This window comes from Camellia sinensis, chromosome 5, assembly GCF_055761805.1.
Source record: "Camellia sinensis isolate YWXY chromosome 5, ASM5576180v1, whole genome shotgun sequence".
NCBI lineage: Eukaryota > Viridiplantae > Streptophyta > Magnoliopsida > Ericales > Theaceae > Camellia > Camellia sinensis.
In genome coordinates, this window is record NC_138965.1 from 145,093,245 (window position 1) to 145,116,008 (window position 22,764).

The 22,764-nt window shown below is 39.1% G+C and overlaps 1 protein-coding gene across 1 annotated transcript; it reads right to left on the minus strand.

Annotated features, from left to right (window-relative positions):
- Positions 1 to 17,543: 17,543 nt before the first annotated feature.
- LOC114281512 (uncharacterized) lies at positions 17,544 to 18,810 on the minus strand. Its single transcript, XM_028223991.2, has one exon. It carries the CDS (start codon positions 18,680 to 18,682, stop codon positions 17,639 to 17,641), a length of 1,044 nt encoding a protein of 347 aa, XP_028079792.2. The 5' UTR covers positions 18,683 to 18,810; the 3' UTR covers positions 17,544 to 17,638.
- Positions 18,811 to 22,764: the final 3,954 nt, after the last annotated feature.

Genomic DNA, 22,764 nt, shown 5'->3' on the forward strand with positions numbered 1-22,764 from the left:
AAAAAAAATTTGTTTTGCTTTTTCCTTTGGTATTGGAGGGTTGGAGTTTGTTCATATTTATTATAAAAAAAAAATAACAATAATAATATTAAAAAAAAGACTCAACGTATAAGGTTATCGTTAAAGTATAATTTATATTTACTAAAATTTTTAAAAAATTAAAAATTAGAACAGGGTATAATATTTCAAAAGTCCCACCAAAACTTGGAAAAAAAGCCCTCTCCAAAAAATGACATGCCTCCGTTTGGGAAGTGGGTTTGCTTTTTGGCTTTTTAACTTTTTTGACTATTTTAACCTGGGCTAAAAAGTTTGGTTTGGGAAGGACTTTTTGGTTTTTTTGACTTTTTTTGTGAGAGAAGAATGTAATGATTATGGGTTGGATGTGATATTTTGTTTTTTGTGACTAAAATAGCCTATTTTGTCTTTTGTGACTAAAATAGCCAAAAAAATCCCGTTTAGCTCTTGCCAAACGGAGGCTAAAGTAAAAGTTGAGATGAGGTAAAGCTATTCATATTTCATATTTGAGTTTCGTATTAAAGATTTTTCAAACAAAGGTTTTAGAATTAATGATTCTCAAATTATTTTTTCGATCTCAAATCTTCTGCAAAACACACTCTAAATATATATTGTTAAAATACATCATTTAAAAAATTTAGACTTAAAACCCACCCCCCAAAGAAAAAAAATAAAATCAGATAAAATGACTTCACAAATTTGTGTGAAATTGATTTTAGGCTTAGTGACCAATAAGTTGGGCTATTGGATGAAGTCCTTCAACAATATGTATACTTTTCGAGTCTCATTGTTGCGTGATCAAGTTATTTCGTTCCAACCAATTGTTTAAAAATACAAAAAGAAGTTTTTAGGCTCGAGATCTCAAACAACTTTTTATGCATTGGCCTAACCATCCAGTTGATATTGTTTAGACTTAGAACAATCACTACCATCAAACATTATTTGTTTTAATGTCTTAACACACTTTTAATTATTATTATTATATCATATAAAAATTTCAAAACATGTAAATCTTAAAATATGATTGAATAATATAAAAAAATATTGAAATAAAAGACAAAAAAAATATAAGAACAGATGATCCAATATGAATCACAACACACATCCTAAGAGCATCTCCAATCCACCCCCCAAATATATATATATATATATTCAAAAAGTAAATACAAAGTTTCTCATTATTCACCTAAACTCCAACCATAAATTTTTATTTTCTTCTCTAAATATTTCTCTCCAAAATATTTCCGTCAAAAAGTGAATAGTTTAATTTTTTATTTATTGATTTTTGTTAAATATATTTAATCTTGACTCATTGTAAAGGTATGATTTTAATCTTTTAATGATACTAACTTTATAAAAATTAGATGTACATATTAAAAGGGAAAAATTAGTCTAAGGTCCCTCTTCCACTTTTGGTGGTGGAAGAGATCCATAATATTATTTTGTGATGTCTAAGGTCCCTTAATCCTACACCCATATATCCAGAGAAATTCCAGTCTCTCACTCTCTCCTTCTACACATATGAACACATTTCTAAGCTTTTCACTTCCACCATTAGATGTAATCTCTCTTTCTCATTCTCTTTATCTTCTAGAACAGATCCAAATATGATCTAATCACCTCAAATCTTTATCTATACACACATCAATTTCAACGTTTGATTTTAGTTTTTGTAGATTCAATTGAAGAGAGTTCTTAATTATCTACGATCTGATCGGAATTGAAAAATGACGGCATCGAGACGCCTCCGAGACCTACAAACGCAATTGGGGAACAAGATTTGCGTCGACTGCGCTCAGAAGAATCCGCAATGGGCGTCGGTGTCGTACGGCGTGTTCATGTGCTTGGAGTGCTCGGGGAAGCACCGCGGTCTCGGAGTTCACATCAGCTTGTCCGATCGGTCATCATGGATTCGTGGTCCGAGATCCAGCTCAAGAAAATGGAGTTTGGAGGTAACGGCAAGCTCAATAGCTTCCTCTCTCAGTACGCCTTCCCTTCCTCTACATAGTTAATCGCTTCCTGATATAAAACATTGTATTGTGAATTCTTGCCTCTTTGAGCATTTCCATGTGTCTCAACAGAGGGTATTACATCCAACATCGCCTCATCCTTGGCATTTCTTGTCCATCGAGTCATCATATAGTATGGTGGAAGCATAAAGATGTTTGTGGCTTTGAATACTGCAAGCATGTGTCTACATAGTATTCCTTCAAACTCAAACATCAGGCAACTACAAGTAACTTTTTGCTCAAATAGATCAAAATCAACGGAAAACACTTTATGTTCCTTATCAATTCTGATTTGAACTAAATTTTCTCTGGGTTGGTCCAGAGAAATTCTTTGGTTTGGACTGAATTTTTTTTTTATTTGAACTGAATTTTCTCTGGGTTAAAGAGAATTTCTCTGGAAATGTTTCTTTAGGAATTTCATTGATTTTGAGAGAATTTCTCTGGCTTAAAGTGATCCAGAGAAATTCTTCATTCATTTTCTCTGGAAAAAATTTATATCCAGAGAAATTCTAGACCAGAGAAATTTGAATTTTCTCTGGGTTGAACCCAGAGAAATTCATAGCATTAAGTTTACAGAAAATCTACCACAAACTCATAGAAGAACTATTAAACATGGGAATTGTTTATATATATTATGTATATTTTCATATATTTCACACTCACATATACCTGTACCCATGTGCGTATGTTTAATTTCATTCTTTCAATGGTTGTGCTTCTTAGTCTGCAAATCCCACTAATGTTATTGCTTCTTTTTTTTTTTTTTTTTTTGGTAATTAGCTCGATGTTGTATGCACTTTCTGTCCTCCATCAACCACTCCTCCACCGTCTTTTCCCCTAACGAGTGCAATCTCTTCTTTTTCAACTTTCTCTAGATTTCCAGTAAGAGCAAAGGCTGCTTGAAGAAAGGGTTGTTACGTTGTCTGGGGACCAATTTTCTCTGTGACGTGAATTTTCTCTAGACTAATTTTCTCTGGACCAATTTTCTCTAGATCAACTTGAGGGACCTTAGACATTATGAAAATATCAGATGTCATTTTTGCTATAAAATCTTAATACGAGAGACCTTAAAAAAAAACCCTATTAAAAGTTATTTGTATTTTATAACTATACGGGGAACAAATATTCCAGCAAGCCCGTACTCCTTTCTTCCAAGCTCCTGCCTGTCCGATCGACCTGCGAGCACAACGGCAGTGAGTTACCCGGCGGTGTGTGGCCGGAATACCCCTCCGACGATCAAGTTAGACACACACAGGGATGGAGAGAGAGAGAGGATTGAGTGTTTAGTGTAAATCTCACCAAATGTTCATTTGCCTCAGCGTGGGGGCGTAGACTCGCTTATATACCTTCTGTGCCCCAAATCTACTCCCATTAGTATCTCGACGCATGGTGCTGCTATCCCATCTGTCAGCACAAATCTAGCTGAACATCACCTAACTGCCAGCCCACACCACTGGGAGCTCGGCAGTCGGGCTGCAGCATCTCGGCTGTCAACGGCCGTGCTGCGCAGCTAGCCAGAGCGCTCCGCTCGCCAAGCTCAATGACGACCGAGCTTGGTTGTATTCCGGCTTAGCTGAGCTCGGGACAAGTCATGCTGGTTAGCCGTCGGCCTTTTTGCCGAGCTAACGCATGAACCGTGGAGCCCAGTGAGGCAGCGAACATCTTGACTGAACCTCACTTGACCGCTAGTACGACATCAATTATGCAACTATGCCATTACCGAACAACTATGCCATTACTAAGCAAGTAGCTCGGTTTCACAGCAACTGTGCCATTACTGAGCGAAAATCCTTTCTGGATGGGCCAAGGTTGCCACGGCCCAAATGTGTTCAGCCCACAATTTGTCCGGCCTTTACCACGGCCCAATCCAAATCATAAATCTCCCTCTCAATTGTCCCTTAATTCCGTCCGCGCAAACGTGACTGGGATTACCTATTCTGTCCAGGATAACTCTTCATCGGTTCACAGTCTGCTAGACGGTGACCGGGCTAATTGACATACCTGTCTTCAAACTTGCCTGGTCGACGCCTCGACTTGCCATCCTATCTCTTCAGTCCTGACGCCGCCGTCAATAGGGACACGTGTCGCTCGCTCATTGGTCTCGAGCAGCCAACCGTCCCTTCACATTCAAATTTTTGGCAGTCTTCCTCCCATATATACGCCATTTTGTCTTCATTTCATTCTTACTATTCCTCCTCCGTTCCAAGCGTTCCAGAGCTCCTGTACCTCTTGCATGCCTCGTTCCTGCCTTTCCTTGCATTTGTGTTCGAGAAATAAGCTCCTGCCTTTAACTGGTAAGTCCTTCGAGCCTTCTTTTTGCTATTTTCATTTGGTATTTCACATTCTAGGGCACAAAATCCGTAGGTTTTAGGATATAACCCTCACTTGCCTCTATTCTCTTCGCTGTTCTTCAATCCTAGTGATGAACACATGAAGATCTGGAGCGGACCGGGCTCCAGGTCTTCTTTTGATCCCAAAAACCATTAAGACCGAGCAACTTGCAAGTTTGAAAAAACCTTAGTAGAAACTGAGGTAGACAGAGGACTTGGCCGCTCGACCGGGCTAACAACTAGTCTACTTGAGCGACCGAGCTCCTTGGTTTGCCTTCGCGACCGAGGTGGTCTGGCACTCTTCATGACCGAGCTAAAGTCAAGCTCGTTTTGCGCGACCGCACTTCCATTTACACTTGCCATCATTTTCCTGCAAAGTCCAAGGGGACCACTGACCAATTACCGAGGCTCTCAAAGACTGAGCAGCCATTAAACTCCAGTCTGTGCTAAACCACCTCAGCTGAGCTAAACCAGCCGGCTACACATGGGGCGCTTCCGCTTCCTTGTTGATACTCCGGCTGCCCTGGTTGCGTTCCGGGAAGAGTACGGTATCCCGGCCGACGTCCACCTAGAGCTCGGCGAAATTGAGACAATCCCTTGGGACAGATTAGACCAGTGCCCTTTCACCGTGCAATCCATCATTAAAGAAGGCCTTCGCTTTCCGGTCAACCCACTGATAACTGAATTCTTGCGCCGCACCGGGCTAGCACCCACTCAAGTCTCAACCAACACTTACCGAATAATCAACGGGGTCCACGAGTTGAACAACCGACTAGGAACCAACTTAGGTTTAGCCGAGATACTCCGTCAATACACCCTTGGGCACACGGGCAACGGCTTCGCCTATTACTTAAAAATTCGACCGGGCAAAGAAAAAATAGTGACTGACACCCCAGATAAGGACTTACACGACAACGAATTTTTCTGGGTGTTTGGCAACTATGAAATGGCCGACGAACCGGGCTGGTTTATTAGCAAGAACTTCGGCGAGACATGTAAGTCGTGCTAACTGCTTGGTCAATTTATCTTTCTTCACTATTCTGTACTTGACACTTTTCTTCTTTCCTTTGCAGCGATCCAAGCCTTGCAAGCCAACTACTACTACCCCAACGAAGCAGCCATCAGGACCGTGGTCCGTTACTGCAACCGAGATTGTAACGAGCTCCTCGGCTACACTCCAACATACCGGTATTCAGCTCCGCGCCGGAGTAAAGTCACTTACTTTCTCCGCGCTCCATCTCCGCCGCCAGATCCCACATTGCCAGATGTCCCCTTCATTCGTTTAACCGAAACAGAAGAAATGGCCAAGAGGAGCCGCATTAAGAACTTGCTCACTGCCACCTCGTTCGAGATCCTGAGCATTCCAGCCCGTTCTCCGACCGCCAGCCAATCCAGCGGAACCATGGTTGGGTTAGCTTCTCCCACAGCCGGGCAAGCCAGCAGAGACTCCCGTCGGGCTGGCAAAAGGCCTCGTGTAGACCTTTCTGCCGAGCTAGTAACCGAGCTCAACACTGAGCAACCTGCCGTCACCATCGACCCAACACCGGCATAGAGGCCCCAGGCTCAAACACTGGAGCAAGGAGATCCCAGTAACAGCTTCTGTTAAGGGCGACAAAAAGCATATTCTCGCCTTTGACCTCACCAAGGCCCTTCTCCTACCGAGCGACGTGGTCGGCCGCGACCATGTTCCAGACACCCAGTTGGTGAAGTCATCGGTCAAATCCATGACTAGGGTAAGAATCTCAAACTTGTGCTCAAAATTTCACCAAGTGTTTGTTCAGTTTTCTTTCTGATCAATCTCTCTTCTTGCAGGCCATCTAGAAGCAGCACTTGGTCATGGAGCGCATTCACCGGCTTCGGCAAAAGGCAACTGACTCTGCCAGCCAAGTTCAAAGCCTCTAAGTCGAGCTCGGGAGAGCGCAGTCTTCATTGCAAATGGCGAACTCTGACAACTCTCGGTTGCTCGGCCAGCTTGGCTTTGCCGAGAAGGAGAGAGGCGCGCTTCGGGCCGAGCTAGATGCGCTGAAACAATCACGGGAAAAGGATCTGAAGGGTGCAAACAACTCCGGTTTCCTTAAGCCCGAGGAGAGTTACACAAAGCAGGTCCGCGCCACCCAAGACATTTTCTTCAAGGCTGGGTGGAAGTCTGTTTGTGAACATCTCGGCCAGGGACCGGGGACCGACGTGTTTGCCACTCCTCCAGCTGCCTCCGTATCGAGCTATATCGTGCCCTACACCAACGACGTCTTCGCCGCGTTGCAGGCTGGGGCCGAGGAAGAAGGCGACGAGGGAAATCGAGGAAAATGCGGAGGGGGAAAATCATACAGTTCAGCCCTGCCAAACGGAAACCGGTGTCCAAGACCAAACACCAATGGTCAACCTGGAGGCAGCCGAGGACGAATCCACTGACCTTTCCCCCCTAGCTTAGTTTTCTTTGTCTTCTTTCTTCCTTTTTGGTTTACACATGTAACTGGGCTATCCGCCCCTCATCTTGTAATTACTTTTCATATCAATGAAAAAGCTCCGTTTTCTTCAAGTGTTTGCACATTCTTCATGCTAGATAACGTCAGCTGTCAAAATATCTTGGCAAGACTAACCACTTTATCTAACTTATTTAACCGAAAAAGACATCACAGTTTCTATCATAAAGTTGAGTAAATCATCAACCGCGTTTACCGGAGTAAAACATCTCGGTTTTGAATCGCAAATTTGAGCAAAACATCAACTCATTCAACCGGAGTTAACATCTCGGTTGAGAGTCTCAGAGTTGAGCAAAACATCAACTCATTCAACCGGAGTTAATATCTCGGTTGAGCATCTAAAAGTTGAGCAAAACATTAACTCATTCAACCGGAGTTAACATCTCGGTTGAGCATCTAAAAGTTGAGCAAAACATCAACTCATTCAACTGGAGTTAACATCTCGGTTGAGAATCTAAAAGTTGAGCAAAACATCAACTCATTCAACCGGAGTAAGACATCACGGTTGAGAACCTAAAAGTTAAGCAAAACATCAACTCATTCAACCGGAGTAAGACATCACGGTTGAGAATCTAAAAGTTGAGCAAAACATCAACTTATTCGACCGGAGTAAGACATCACGATTGAGAATATAAAAGTTGAGCAAAACATCAACTCATTCGACCGGAGTAAGACATCACGGTTGAGAATCTCAGTTGATCAGATCATCAACTCAATGAACCGGAGTAAATCATCTCGGTTTTAATCTCAAAATCAACCGGAGTAAAACATCTCGGTTGAGAATCTCAAAATTGAAAAGCAACAATCAGAATGCTAAAGTAAAGATGAGACACTTCTATGTATTGACAAAAAGAATATTACATTCTGAAGTGTAAGGCAAAAAATTTCTTTGCACAAAAAGAAAACAAAAGCTAGAAATAGTACAGTTTGAGGTTGGCCGCATTCCATGGCCAGGGTATTCCCCTGCCTTCCAGGTCCTCCAAGTGCTATGCCCCCTTGCCCGCCAAACCGATTATCTTGTAGGATCCTTCCCAGTTTGCCCTTAGTTTGCCTTCACCTGGCACCAGGGTATTGCCCATGACCTTCTTCAAGACCCAATCACCTATTTTGAACAGTTTGGGGTGCATCGTTTTGTTGTATTTCCTTGAGAGCTCTGGTTGGTAGGCGGCCACATGGATGAGAGCCTTTTCCCGGCGTTCTTCCACGAGGTCTAATTCCAGGGCAATGGCTTCGGCGTTCAGTTCGGGTTCAAAACTTTCACTTCTGAGGGTGGGCATTCCAACTTCCAAAGGTATGACCTCCTCCATGCCATATGCCAAAGCAAAATGTATTTTCCCGGTAGATCGCCGCGGGGTTGTTCGGTATGCCCAAAAGACGTTGGGGAGTTCCTCGGCCCATTTTTCCTTGGCTTTCTTAAGCCTCTTCTTCAACCCATCAAAGATGGTCTTGTTTGATGCTTCGGCTTGACCATTAGACTGTGGGTAAGCCGAGGTAGAGTTGTAGAATTCAATCTTCAAGTCTTCACAAAATCTTCAGAATAGGCGACCGTCAAATTGGGTGCCGTTATCAGAGATCAGAATTTTTAGGACGCCAAACCGCGTTACCACATTCTGCCAGACAAACCGCTTGACGTCTTTCTCCTTAATTGTTGCCAAAGGCTTTGCTTCAACCCATTTGGTGAAGTAGTCTGTGGTCACGATGAAGAACTTCCGGTTGCCTGGTGCAGTTGGGAGTGACCCCACTATATCGAGCCCCCACATCGCAAATGGCCAAGGGTTGGTGAGGGGAAGAAGTTCTCTGGCCGGTTGGTGAATTTGGTGGTCAAACTTCTGACACTTCTCACATTTGCGAACATACTTCTGTGCGTCGGCTTGCATGCACGGCCACTAGTAGCCTTGTGAAATAGCTTGGTAGGCCAAAGATCTGCCCCCTATGTGACTGCCATAGATGCCTTCGTGAATTTCGTACAGGAAGGCGTCCACGCTGCTCGGGTGCACACACTTTAGATAAGGACCAGTAAAAGACTTCTTGTATAAAGCGCCTGATAAAGAGAGCCAAAACCGCTCTGACTTCACGCGGACTTTATATGCTTCCTTCTTCTTGGCTGGAAGGGTCCGGTCTCTGAGAAAGAGGATAATAGGGTCCATCCATGAAGGACCTAGCTCGGCGCAGAGTACTTCTGTCTGCTCGGTTTCCTCAATGCTGGGCCGCGGAAGGAATTCAATCAGGAGAGGGTTGGGAGATGTGCTATCGACCATGGAAGCAAGGTCGACCAATTCATCTGCTCGCCCATTTTTTTCTCGGCCAATTTGTTGGACCCTTATTGCCTGGAATCGCTTGATGTGGTCTCTGACCAGAGCCTAGTACTTCATCATTCTGTCATCCTTTGCTTCGTAAACCCCAGAAACTTGGTTAACCATAAGTTGGGAATCACTGTAAACCATTAGCTCGGATGCATGCATCTGAAGAGCGCTCCTGAGCCCGGCCAAAAGCGCTTCGATCTCAGCCTCGTTGTTTGAGGCAGGGAATCCGAGGGTGATAGAATGTTCGATAGTCAGCCCGTCTGGCGAAATCAGAACTATACCTAGCCCAGCACCGTGACGGTTCGAGGCTCTATCAACAAAAAGTTTCCACATTTCGCCAACAAAGAGCTTCCAATAGTCTGAGGGGTCCTGAGAGGCTTGAAGGTTGATGGGATCACGGTTGTTCGGCTGTTCGGTTTCAATGAGCGGTTCTACTTCAACCCCCCTTTGGCGATTCAATGCCGGACTCAGCAAGTTGATCCGTAATGCCTAAGTCCGTAGGCGAATCGCCGGGTTGCAGTATTATACCGGCTGCAGGCTCTGTGTTGAGCGGTTTCACTTCTTCCTCCCTTAGTGATGCGGTACCGGACGGAGCAGGTTGGTCGATGATACCCAACTCCGTCATCGCATCGTCGGGTTTTGGTATTATACTAACGGAAGGTTCTTCGATGGGGCGCGCAAGTTTCGCGTCGCCGTCATCGTCTATCTGTGTTATTGTGGTCTGGCCTGCATTCACCTCCTCATCTGCCGCGGCAATATCCACTAGGCATACCGGATGAGTTCCAAGTGAGAATTCAGCAACGAAGTCGGCCAATGTCTGAGCTTTTAAGGCAGTTCGTGGCTGGAATTTGACGTCGAATTGTCCCAATTCAATCGCCCACTTGAGGATTCAACCGGAGAAGTCCGCCCGTTTGAACAAAGCTTTGAGGGGGAACGCGGTTAAAACGATGATTGTATGGGCATGGAAGTAGTGTGCTAATTTCCTAGAGGTCATCATCAATGCCAATGCAAGTTTTTCCAGCGGCAAGTATCTCGACTCTGCCAGTAGCAAGGTTTTGCTGACGTAGAAGATAGGAAGATGCTTGATTCCTTCCGACTGGACAAGCACCGCACTGACCACATGCTGTGAAACGGCTAGATAAAGGTAGAGCTCTTCACCGGGCTTCGGTGTTACCAACAGTGGCGCTGAAGACAGATACTCCTTGAGCGCGGCTAAAGCCCGGTCACACTCTTCATCCCAAGAGAACTTTGATTTCAAAGCTTGAAAGAAAGGGCGGCAGCGATCTCATGATCAGCTTATGAATCGGTTAAACGCGGCGGCCATGCCGGCCAGATGCTGCACGTTCTTAGCTGAGCTAGGCTGCTTTAACTCTTGTACGGCTCAGATTTGTGCGGAGTCTGCCTCGATGCCTTGGTTTGTGACTAGGAAGCCCAAGAATTTTTTGGATCCCACGCCAAAGGCACACTTAGACGTATTCAAGCGTAGCTTGTGTTGTTTGAGAATGGCAAACATCTCGGCCAAGTCAGACAAGTGGTCTGCTTGATGTCGGCTCTTAACTATCATATCATCAATATAAGCCTCCATTATTCGACCTAGCAGAGGAGCGAACATCTTGGTCACCATTCTTTGGAAAGTTGCCTTGGCGTTCTTCAAACCAAAAGGCATGACTCGGTAGCAGAAGAGTCCCCTCGGTGTAGCGAAAGAGGTGATTTTGCGATCGAGGCCATGCATGGCAATCTGATGATAACCGCGGTAGGCATCCAAGAAACTGAGCCTGTTATGTCCAGTCATTAAGTCCACGAACTGGTCTATTCTGGGCAGTGGAAAGCTGTTTTTAGGGCAAGCTCGGTTGACGGTCTTATAGTCGACACAAACTCGCCACTTCCCATTCTTCTTTGGTACAACAACTGTGTTTGAAATCCACCGAGGGTAGTGCACTTCCTGAATAGCTCGTGCCTCAAGCAAGTTCTTCACTTCCCCTGTAACTACCTCGGCGTGATGCAGCGCCGATCTCCTTGTTCGTTGAATGACCGACTTGGCTCCGGGGAAGACGTTTAGGTGATGGCAAATAAAACTCGGATCGAGGTCGGGCATGTCATAAGGTGACCATGAGAAGACTTCGATGTTGGCCATCAAAAACTCAACCCTCTCGGTCCTTTCTTGTGCGGTAAGGCTTGAGTCGAGCAAGAAGAACCTGTCCGGACTCTCTGTATCAATTCGCACTTCGACCAATTCTTCGACGGCTTTGTCCTCGGCCCTAGTGCCCACATCGTTAAAGACTCCTCGGTCTTTCGGTCCCTCTATCATTTGGACGAAGCCTTTGGTAGCTCGGCTCCCGTTGACTGCCACGAAGCATTGCTTCGATATGACTTGATCGCCCCAAATCTCCTCAATTGCCCACGTAGTCGAGGGAAATCTCATCACCTGATGGAAGGTCGACGTTACGGCTTGCATAGCGTGAAGCCATCCCCTTCCAAGGATCAGGTTAGAAGTAGATGGCACCTGCAACACCCAGAACTCCATTCTGTGGGAAGCCATCTCCTTCCCACAGACGGTGCCAATTGTATGGGGAGCAAATATTTCGGCAAGCGCGTACTCCTTTCTTCCAAGCTCTTGCCTGTCCGATCGACTTGCGAGCACAATGGCGGTGAGCTACCCAATGGTGTGTGGCCGGAATACCCTTCCGACGATCAAATTAGACACACACAGGGACGGAGAGAGAAAGAGGATTGAGTGTTTAGTGTAAATCTCACCAAATGTTCATCTGCCTTAGCGTGGGGGGCACAGACTCGCTTATATACCTTATGTGCCCCAAATCTACTCCCATTAGTATCTCGACGCGTGGTGCTGCTATCCCATCTGTCAGCACAAATCTAGCTGAACATTACCTAACTGCCAGCCCACACTACTAGGAGCTCGGCAGCCGGGTTGCAGCATCTCGGCTGTCAATGGCCATGCTGCGCAGCTAGCCAGAGCGCTCCGCTCGCCAAGCTCAATGACGACCGAGCTCGGTTGCATTCTGGCTTAGCCGAGCTCGGGACAAGTCATGCTGGTTACCCGTCGGCCTTCCTACCGAGCTAACGCATGAACCGTGGAGCCCAGTGAGGCAGCGGACATCTCGGCCGAACCTCACTTGACCGCTAGTACGACATCAATTATGCAACTATGCCATTACCGAGCAACTATGCCATTACCAAGCAAGTAGCTCGGTTTCACAGCAATTGTGCCATTACCAAGCGAAAATCCTTTCTGGATAGGCCAAGGCTGCCGCGGCCCAAATGTGTTCGGCCCACAATTTGTCCGGCCCTTACCACGGCCCAATCCAAATAATAAATCTCCCTCTCAATAACATATAACTAAAAATACAAAAGGATATAATGAGTGGGTAAAATTGAAAAGAAAAGATTTTGAGGAAAAGTTGATTTTTGAAAAAATGTATACTGTTAGAGTATTCACATCAGGTTCAATAAATTTTGAACTAAATTATAACTAAAAAATTACTTTTTCTATGTTATCTAACATTTTTTATATGTACACCTCCATCAGATTCTTTATTCTAAAATTTAATTTTATGATCTATTGGATTATGCAAACAACCTTGCCCATAGCTTCTCGATGGTTCTTGCCATATTCATCAAAAAAAAAAAAAAATAAATAATTAAAATAAAATAATATTGCACAGTCGGTCATTCGACAGGATGTCTAGTAATAAATGATAGAATATTGTATTTTATATTCTAAAAAAAGAAAAGAAAAGGTGTAGCAGTCAGTCATCCTTCGAATGACCGGTAGGATGTCTGGTCATTCTTAAGAATAAATAATAAAATATTGTATAACTTGTGAACAATGTATCGCTACATATAGCGATTTACTGTAGCAATGCCAAATTTATTTTTTGTGTGGCGAGACTGATGGAGAAGTGATTTTGCACCTTAGTAAACAATTTTTTTCCCTAAAATGATAATAGTCAGCCTAATGTGGATGCTCTTATGGAGAATATTTGGAGGATAAGAGCATCTCCAACCCACCCTCTATGTCGTCATATTTGAAGATTTTTGACATCTAATCCATTTTCTAAAACCATCTCCATTTGGGAGGAGGAGGTGTTGATCCTCCATATCTGGAAGGAGTACGAAAAATGAAAGAAGAACTTCATAACACTATTCATTTTTTTAAATACCAACTTTGTCCTCAAGATTCTTACCTTTCGATTTTATATACCAAACATATCCTTTTGTATTTTTTTTATAATATATTATAAAATACAAATATTTTAATGTATACATTTAATTTTAATAAATTTGATATTGTTAAAAGATTAAAATCATACTTCTAAAAATGAGTCTAATATTAAATATATTTAACAAAAAATTAAAAAGTTATTAATCAATAAAAAATTACATAATTTATTAACTCCAAATTTATCACCACTATTTATGCTTCACACTCTTTGACGGGTTCTGTTTTTATTATATTTTATTTTATAGAAGAATAGGTAAGAAAATTGATGGAGGGAAAATGAATTATGTAATTTTGGAAGAAAAAATTTAGAGAAGAAAATGAAGATTTGTTATTGGAGTTTCAATCAATAGTAAAAGATTCTATATTCAATTTTTGAATAAAAAAATGCATTTTCATCGTCTCAATTAGAGTAACCACTTATCCTCCTAAATGAAGACAGTTTTAGAGGATTGATTGGAAGGAAAAATCTTTTAAATATGAAAATATAGAGGGTGGGTTGGAGATGTTTTAAATTTATTAACCAACCTAATACAATAAATATATTATATATTAATGGTGTATTTTACTATATAATAATAATAAAAAAGATTAATCATTTCATCCATAGATTATATCAATCTTAATGGGTAAGGACTAAGGACCAAGGACCATGCTTATCAGCGTGCCACGACCCAAAAACCAAACCGACACATACTTAATTATTGGACAACAAATATATATTTTTAAATAATTTCCCTATTCTTAATCAACTTTCCAACAATTATTAAATTGTTTATTCATCTGTTTATAATTTACATGTCGAGTAGTCTTTGTTATTTTATTTATTTATTTTTTAAAATTTGTCCCATGCTAGGGCCCATTCCTAACATGGTTTGCCTCAAGTTAGAAGCAAATTGTGAAGTTTTAATATTGTTCCTATATTATATAGTCCAATTTATGATCTGGGCTGCAGGAGTACATGGTGTTGTTTGGACCTAAAAGCTCTATCACGAGTAATGTTTCGATAATTTGAACTGTTTATTTTATAATATCCTTCATGTATATTATTCACACAAAAGGTTAAGTCAATCTGATAATAATAACTTATTTAATTTATCACAATGTATCTAAAAAAAAATAAAAGACAAGAGTATTTAAAAATAAATAATGCATTTTTTTGATGATAAACATAATAAATTGAAACAGGGCTGGTAGTGGGTTTCATAGGCCAGATAGTACCCTTCAATTTAAATCAAGACTAAAGGCAATCTAACCCCTATTATATATCATGGACATAGTTATTCAATTACACATATTAATACACAAATGTTTATTTATGGATAATTAAATCACCGATCGATACATATAAGTAGAATTATTTTTTATATTTTTTTAAAACTAAAGTCAATATAACTTATCTCATAATCTTATTATGTGATTATTGCGAGCACGCCAAGCATTTGGATTAAGAGACAACGAGGACTATGGGTTATAATTCGTACGCAAATAAGTGTTGCACATGTTTCTTCTAACCAAATACCACTCAACTACTTTGAAGTATATAATGTGTACAACTCAGTTGATGAGAACACTATTAAATTTTTTTATTACATTTGCTTTTCAAAAAGCTACCAATCCAGAAAAACAGTCCAGTAAATTATATATGTGTATATTGAATTTTGTATAATGGGATCTATTTTTGAAATGCATCTTAGCCATTGAATACTTGCTTTATGTAAATATTCTGAATTCCTAACATTGTTGTTTTCTTTTTTATTTCTAAATTGTTGTCATGTAATTGTCAAATTCAAATTTATCATGCAATGAGAGATCACATGCTTAATTTTTACTACTGTCACAGAACAGGCTTAATTTTTTAGGCCTGTTTGGCCATTTTTTAGCCCATAAAAAATTAAAATATTTTTGTTGTTGTTAAAGAGCCCAATCATCTAAAGACCTTGGGCTTGAAACCCTAAAAATTATTGGGCCATTGATACAACTAACAAGTAGAAACTTTCTCGCAACAGAAAATATGAAATTATTTTTTCAAAAAAAAAAATATAGACAATGCGAAATTATTCAATACTCTGGTGTGGTTTTTGAAATTAATAGTTATTGATTTAAATTGTAGGACTCATTAATTTGTGTTAGAGTTTTGGAGGTAATAAGTAAGGAGCTTGCTTCTCTCTAGTCTAAAATTTGATTTTATTTTCAAATGTCTTACGTATATATTATCTATATGAAAAAAAAAATTAGATCGATCCAATGATCGGAGTCTCTTTATTTTATCGTGTTTGTATTAAAAAAATAAATTGTCTATTTTAAAAAACACACTTATTGTCCATTTTTTTTAGCAACAACCACAATAAAATGAAGAGACTACAATAATCAGATTGACTTAATTTTTTTTTTATAAATAATATACACGCAAGACTCTACAAAATAAATGATTCATCATTAAAATAAAACCCTTTATGAACTTCACGGATCCAAATAACACCCAAAAATAAAGTGTCATAGTTTTAGAGTATTTTTAATTAAAGGGCTCAAGCATTCTTTTGGTAATGATGATGATGATGGGGGAACACTATCATCAAGCATTACATGTTTTGAGTGAATATATGTACATACACGAATGGACATGATGAATGTATATACAGATAGAAAGTGAAGCAGCAATGAGAGCTGTTCATGTTCTTTTGCACAATACTTTATTATTATATATGAAATAGGGTACCAAATTATTATTATTCAAACTATGTAAGTCTCCTTTTGAGAATCCAAGGTTGCTGTGCGTGCGCTCTTGGTCATCTTGTCATGATAATTTGTAAAATTATCTTACTCTAAACAGGATTAATTTAATTTTCTTATATTTTAATTGTTCTATTTTTTTTTATAAAAAATTTAGATATGTTACATTTTAATTTCAATGTCGCCGTTTGAAATCAGTTACAGGATGAGAGGTATTTTTGAAATTTTACAAAAAGCCTCAAAAATCAAAATGAGCTTATGGTCTCAAGGTTCGTATTTTTGTGCCATTTATTTCTTAAAATATAAGTTTTAATTTTATTTTAATCTTTAAAAGTATGCACTTTTTACATTTTTCATTCTTAGTCTTTTTATTTTATTACATTTTTTAATATAAGTTTATTAAAATTTCACTCGTCCCATTATTGATTTTAAACGGTGATCATACTTAGAGACTATTGGGTAATAGGCTGCATATTTTAAGAATGAAAGTGAGATAATTAAAATATTAAGAATTAAAGTGTAACATAGCATATAATTTGAAAAGTATTGATGTAATTTTATTTATTTATGCTTTGGTTGCTACTATTACATTGATGTTCTTTTTTCACCTAACCCAACTACTCAAGGATACGTTGGGCAAGACTTATATGGTGGGATTTAGATACATTTTAAAATTTTGCAATTTGACGATAGGGGTGTAACTCGGGCGTGTTCGGCCAGGTTAGAGGTTTGTCCAAGCTTAGCTCGAATTGTGTTTGGCAGTGCCTAAGCTAGCTCAAGCCCGACCATCAACAAGCATGGCTGTCCAAGTTTGGACCAAGCTTCATAATTCGAATTCGGGTTAGCTCGAATTATCCGAATTTCACAAGGCAACAAACAGCTTCTGAATTTTTCCATATAACAAATAGTGTTTCATTATATACATAGTCCATTAGTTCATATAACAAATTTAAACATCATCCCGCCACAAGAGTCTTAGAGAGAGGGACGAAAGAATAGATAAGGTAGAGTTTTGTTTTAAGTTTTAATCTAATGGTCCAAATAAAAAATGCTAATCCAAGGGCCAAAGACCAGCCAAAAATCAAATAAAATTAAAGGCCAGCTATTTAATTTATTTTATACATATATTATATAGTTTATAAAATATATTAAATGCAATTCAAGTTCGGATTACTTGGGTTAGCCACTGACTCTGTCCAAGTCCGGTCCGAATTACAATTCTGACATCAAAAAATCTGTCCAAGCCGATCCAGATTACAGAATATTGTTATCCAAGTCCTAAAAAAACTCAAGCTGGGCACGAATTGCTCGGGTTGAGTCCGCCCGAGTTGCATCCCTACCACACACACAAATGAAAAAACAACAATTTTGGAACAATTTGAACATCAAAAGAAAGATAAATATTACTCTCAAACATGTTGAAAACAGGACCCTTAACAAATTCAAGCATTTCTAAACATAGTTTTATTAATAATCACAAATTAAAATGCTTTTGAATAGATTGAATGCAAAATACAAAATTCAAATTTCATTCGTTCCTCCAAGCATACAATAACAAAGAAAATCCACCACCACTCCCACAAGACCTTGTGTATGAAGAACATGAACTCCTACCACAATCACTGCTCTCTTCTGCCCATTGGAGCACACTCGAACATGATGGTGACGGCGATAGGGAAGCTGGCGGCATTGATGCCGCCGGCCCTGCTGCCGCCGCTGACAAACTCTTCCTCATCAACTTCCTCTCTGGGCCAACCATTTCTGGCCAAACCCCACCATCACCAATTTGAAACACAAACACACCATGCCCACCACCATTATTGCCGCCGTTGCCACTACCACCACATTTTTTTGTGCCACCACTATTGACCCAATTGAACACATCCCAATAAAATTCTATCTCCACACCATCAACTACAATTCTTTCATTCCCTCTAAATTTCCAAGCAAGCCTCTTCACCACTAGGCTTATCACCCCATCAACTTTCACTTTGAGCACTCCCCCACCACACTCTATCCCTATTTCATGTTTGGACCCCATGAACTCTGCCTGGGTTATATAACTCCTACGTCCAAACACATGCTCTCGCCGAGCCAGCAGAGTTGGCGCAGCAGAGCATCGTGTTCTGGCTACCCCAGAACGCCGAGTCATCTCTTCTTGGAGGTCACCCAGGAAGAATTCTACGTTGTCATTACAGATAATGGCAATGTAGAATGATGATTCGGGCTCGGCTGAGGCTACGTTTTGGCTGAACTCGGCTTGGGTGAAATCCCAATAGAGCTTGATTCTTTGGTAATGGTGGTGGGTCAAATAGATGGATTTGGAGCCGGGTCGGTTCCGGAAGAATGAGAAGGTTGATGGGTAGAGAGAGATGGTGATGGAGAAGGAGTCTGAGGCATAGATGGTTAAGGAGTGAGAGAAGGGAGACTTGGACCATGTTAGGGTGAGATAGGTTGGTGAGTTGCAGAGGTGAGTTTGGTAAATGCAAGTTATGAGGTTTTGATGAGGCATTTGTGTGGCACTTGAGAGACTGCTGCTGGGCCTGGGATTACTGAAACATGCAGGGATCATGGTGTTGTTGCTTTCTTGTGTTCACTCCCACACCATTTAGCATGGGGGATTTTGAAGGTGAGAGAGAGAGAGAGAGAGGCTTTTGCTGAACTCTAGTTAGAGGCTTTTGCCAATGGTTTTTTAGGGTTGATGGGTGTCTAGAATGGTAGAGGTTTTAAGTTACTTTTTAGGGTCCATTTTTTTGCTTTAAATCTTTTTGTCTCAACATAATTATAATATTAAATAATGTTAGAATTGCGAGTTATAATTCATTGATTATAAAATTATCTTTATTTTATTGAACTAGATTATATGAGATTATTAATTCTAAATTAAAATTAATAGTTTTGAGATTATCAATCCTTTAAAATTACGCAGTTTATCTAATGTTTGAAATGTCATTTAATTAGGAAAAAATGCCTATCATATTTATTTGGAATAACTAAATATGCATTACATTAATGTGTATTATTTTGACGTTATTTTTACTACATATGCATTACATATATTGTAATGATCATAGTTCTAATGTAGTTTAGTATTTTAATATCTTAATTTAGATTTTTCTTAATTTTTTTCATTTTATATCTCACTCTCCAAAGAGACTCAATCATTTCTCATATGTGATTATTAATTTCTAAACACACCTCATTTGATTCATGATTGGTCATCATATATAGTCTAATTTCATAATCTTATCATTAAAAAAAATAAGAACTTTAATATTTTAAGATAAGAGAACATAAAATGACATGCCACTTTGTAGAGGAATTTAGCTGTGGTGGGGTACTACTCTTGAAACTTTGAGGTCGTGTTTGATTAAGAAATTTGAAAAGAGATTTGAAAAGAGAAATAATAAATAGATAAAATGTGAATAAAATATATTTATATTTCACTTAATTTCACATATATTTTTTTCTTTTTATCTTTAAATTTTTCTCTAAATCTTCCAATCAAATATAACATGAATCATGGAATAATACGGGTTAATTAATACTAATATATCATCATAATCACAAGCACAAGTAGCCAAGAGGTTTTCAAAAAATGAGTTGGGTTAGCCTTGATTTGCGCCTTTGACAGAGTGAAAAGGAACGATTTCTCTCTCTCTCTCTCTTCATATATATTATATGTAGAAGTGATGAGCTGGGGTGCACTACCAGTACCAGGACTTGACTCTTGAGTCTCAATTGTAGTTTAGATTTGTCCCTTTAAAAAAGGGTTGAATCTTTATTTTTCTTTTTTTTCTTTTTTTTTTTGTAAAAAAAACTAATAAACTTATTTAGAAACTTTTTTAGATATATGCTTCAAATTCAATTCTTATATATAATGAAACTTATATAAAATAAATCTCAATCAAATAATACTTGTTGAAAATATTTTTTTGGAATCCCAACATTAATATTTGTCCTTGTCATGTTCAAAAGGGAGACAGATGGGAAAATGAATGAGAGAGAGAGAGAGAGCCAACCACTATTGTAGGGTTGTTAGTTGAGTCATGAAGTTGGGTTTTGAGGAATGAACTTTTAGGGGTGTGTTCAGTGTTGCTGTGACTAACTTGATGAAATGAAACATAAAATAAATAAATAAATAACAATATGTCAAAGAAATGGAGTATAGACAAACGCAACACGTCCGCAACAACAGCTACCAGGTCCACTATCCAAAAGAATGTGATTGATTCCTAGTCTCTATGCCGATAATAATGTCCTTTTTATTTTTTTAAAATTTCATTATTAAGAATTCTTTATTTTTTTTAATGAGAACGTTAGAAGCTTTGTCCTGAGAATGTATGTTATTTTTCATTTCACTTGAGTTGGCTTAAATAGAAATGAACAAAAAAAAATCTTTCGAAATTCATGACTTTTCATACAAGAGTCATCGACCATGGTCAATAATATTTTTTGTTCATTAAAATTAAAATAACTTAATTAGACTTTTCTTATAGATCTACAATTTTTTTAAGAAAGGGTTCATATTATCTTTATGCTTGTATAACGCACTTTCTGTTTCAACGATTTTTTTTTTTTTGAGAAATATTTTTCGTAATTTTTTAAAAATTTTTATATTTAGTGATTGTATTTTTATAGTGTTGGTTGTGGTGAATGTGATGTTAATAATTAAGGGGAGTTGGGGTGCCTGTTGTGTGGCCTTATGGACTTATTTCAGGATCCGTTTTGATAATCTGAACCATTCACATTTTAGAATGCATCAAGTAGAACATACCTGTAAAAAATTAAGTTAATCGGATATCGTTAAACCTTTCATTCACTCACATTTATATTTATTTTAATACTTTAAATCACAATGTCATTTATTTTTAAAGATACAAATGTGAGTGGATGAAAGGGTTAACGATATCCGATTAACTTAATTTTTTATAAATTCGTTTTACTCGATGTACGCTAAAATGTGAACTATTCGAATTATTAAAACAGATCTCAAAATAAGTCCATAGGACAGCACATCAGTGGCCACTATGCTGGGGCACAATAGGCACCCCAAATCCTGGTTAAGGAGGGTGAGGGTGGTGGTGGGGTAGCAAAATTGTTGGGAGGGTGAGGGTGGTGGTGGGGTAGCAAAATTGTTGGGTATGCCTCCGTATTGGAGTGTGGGACCCAATTGGTTTATTAAAAGAGTTTAATTTGGTTTAGTATTAGTTATAATATATTTTTATATATTATATCTAATTTTATAGTGACCCAATTCAATTTGGAAACAATTAAGGTTTTGATAAGAAATCCTAGATTCACAATATATATATATATATATATATATATATATATTGTTTATGTGTTTGTCCCGAGGGTGTGAAGAAAAACGGCAGCAGCTAGTTGGTTTTTTTTGGGTGAGATTGTGCTTGGAAAAAATCTCACATTTGGGTCAAAGGGTGCTTTGATTTTTGGTTCTTGGAAGCACTGTCAGTGTGCTTGTTCGGCTGCTCTGTTTTGAAGATAATTTGGTTCGTTATTTTTGGTCTTCTTTAACTCTAGTTTTGAAGATTTTTGTTTATTTATTTGGTGAGGTCTTTTCTCTTGTTTATTTGTGATTATTTATAATTCACCTAAGGGTGGTTTTGTGAGACCATTTGTGTCTCGTTTGTAATCGTTTGGAAACTTATTTGGTTGATAGTGGAATCAGATTTCGATCCCGTTGACGTATCTTACATTGAGGGAACCACGTAAAATTCTTATATTGCTTTTGATTTAATTTTCCGCATTAGTTTTTATTCCCATTGATTGATTTATTTGTAGGGAATTATATATTTTCCCTAACAACTGGTATCAACGTTTATTTGGGTTTATTTATTTGTGTAAATCAATGGGGGGGAATGTGAGTCGTATGTCTAGTTTCAATAGAAGCAATTGGGTAACTTGGAAAACTAAAATGGAGGACCTATTATTTTGTAAAGATTTGTATGGACCAATTGAGGGTGATAGTGGCAAACTTGATAATATGAAAGATGATGAATGAAATAGGCTTAATCGAAAAGCCGTTGGTGTTATCCGTCAATAGATTGATGAAGTGTGTTTCATCATGTTGCTACTGAAACTTCGGCACATGATTTATGGAAAAAATTAGAGAGTCTTTATGATAGAAAATCAGTCACAAATAAAGTCTTTCTGTTTCGTAAGTTGGTTAATTTAAAATATAAAGAGGGCAGCCCTATTCCAGAACATCTGAATGAAATAAAGAGTATTGTTAACCAACTTGCTTCTATGAAAATTATTTTTGATGATGAGTTGCAGGTTTTGATGCTACTTAGTTCTTTGCCCGAAAGTTGGGAGACTTTGGTTCTGACGGTTAGTAATTCGGCACCTGATGGAGTTGTCACAATGGGCCAAGTCACTAGTAGCTTGTTGAATGAAGAAACTAGAAGAAAATCAGCGGGTTCTTCTCATTCGGAAGCATTTATTGTGAGAGGTCGAAACAAAACAAGGGGGAGGAGTAAGACTCCTCATGGTCGTGATCAAAGCCCTGACAAATCAAAAGATGGTTCTTTTTCAAAGAAAGACATTGAGTGTTATTATTGCTATGAGAAAGGGCACATGAAGCGGGAATGCCGAAAGCTCAAGAACAAGGACAAAAGGCGTGACAAAAGT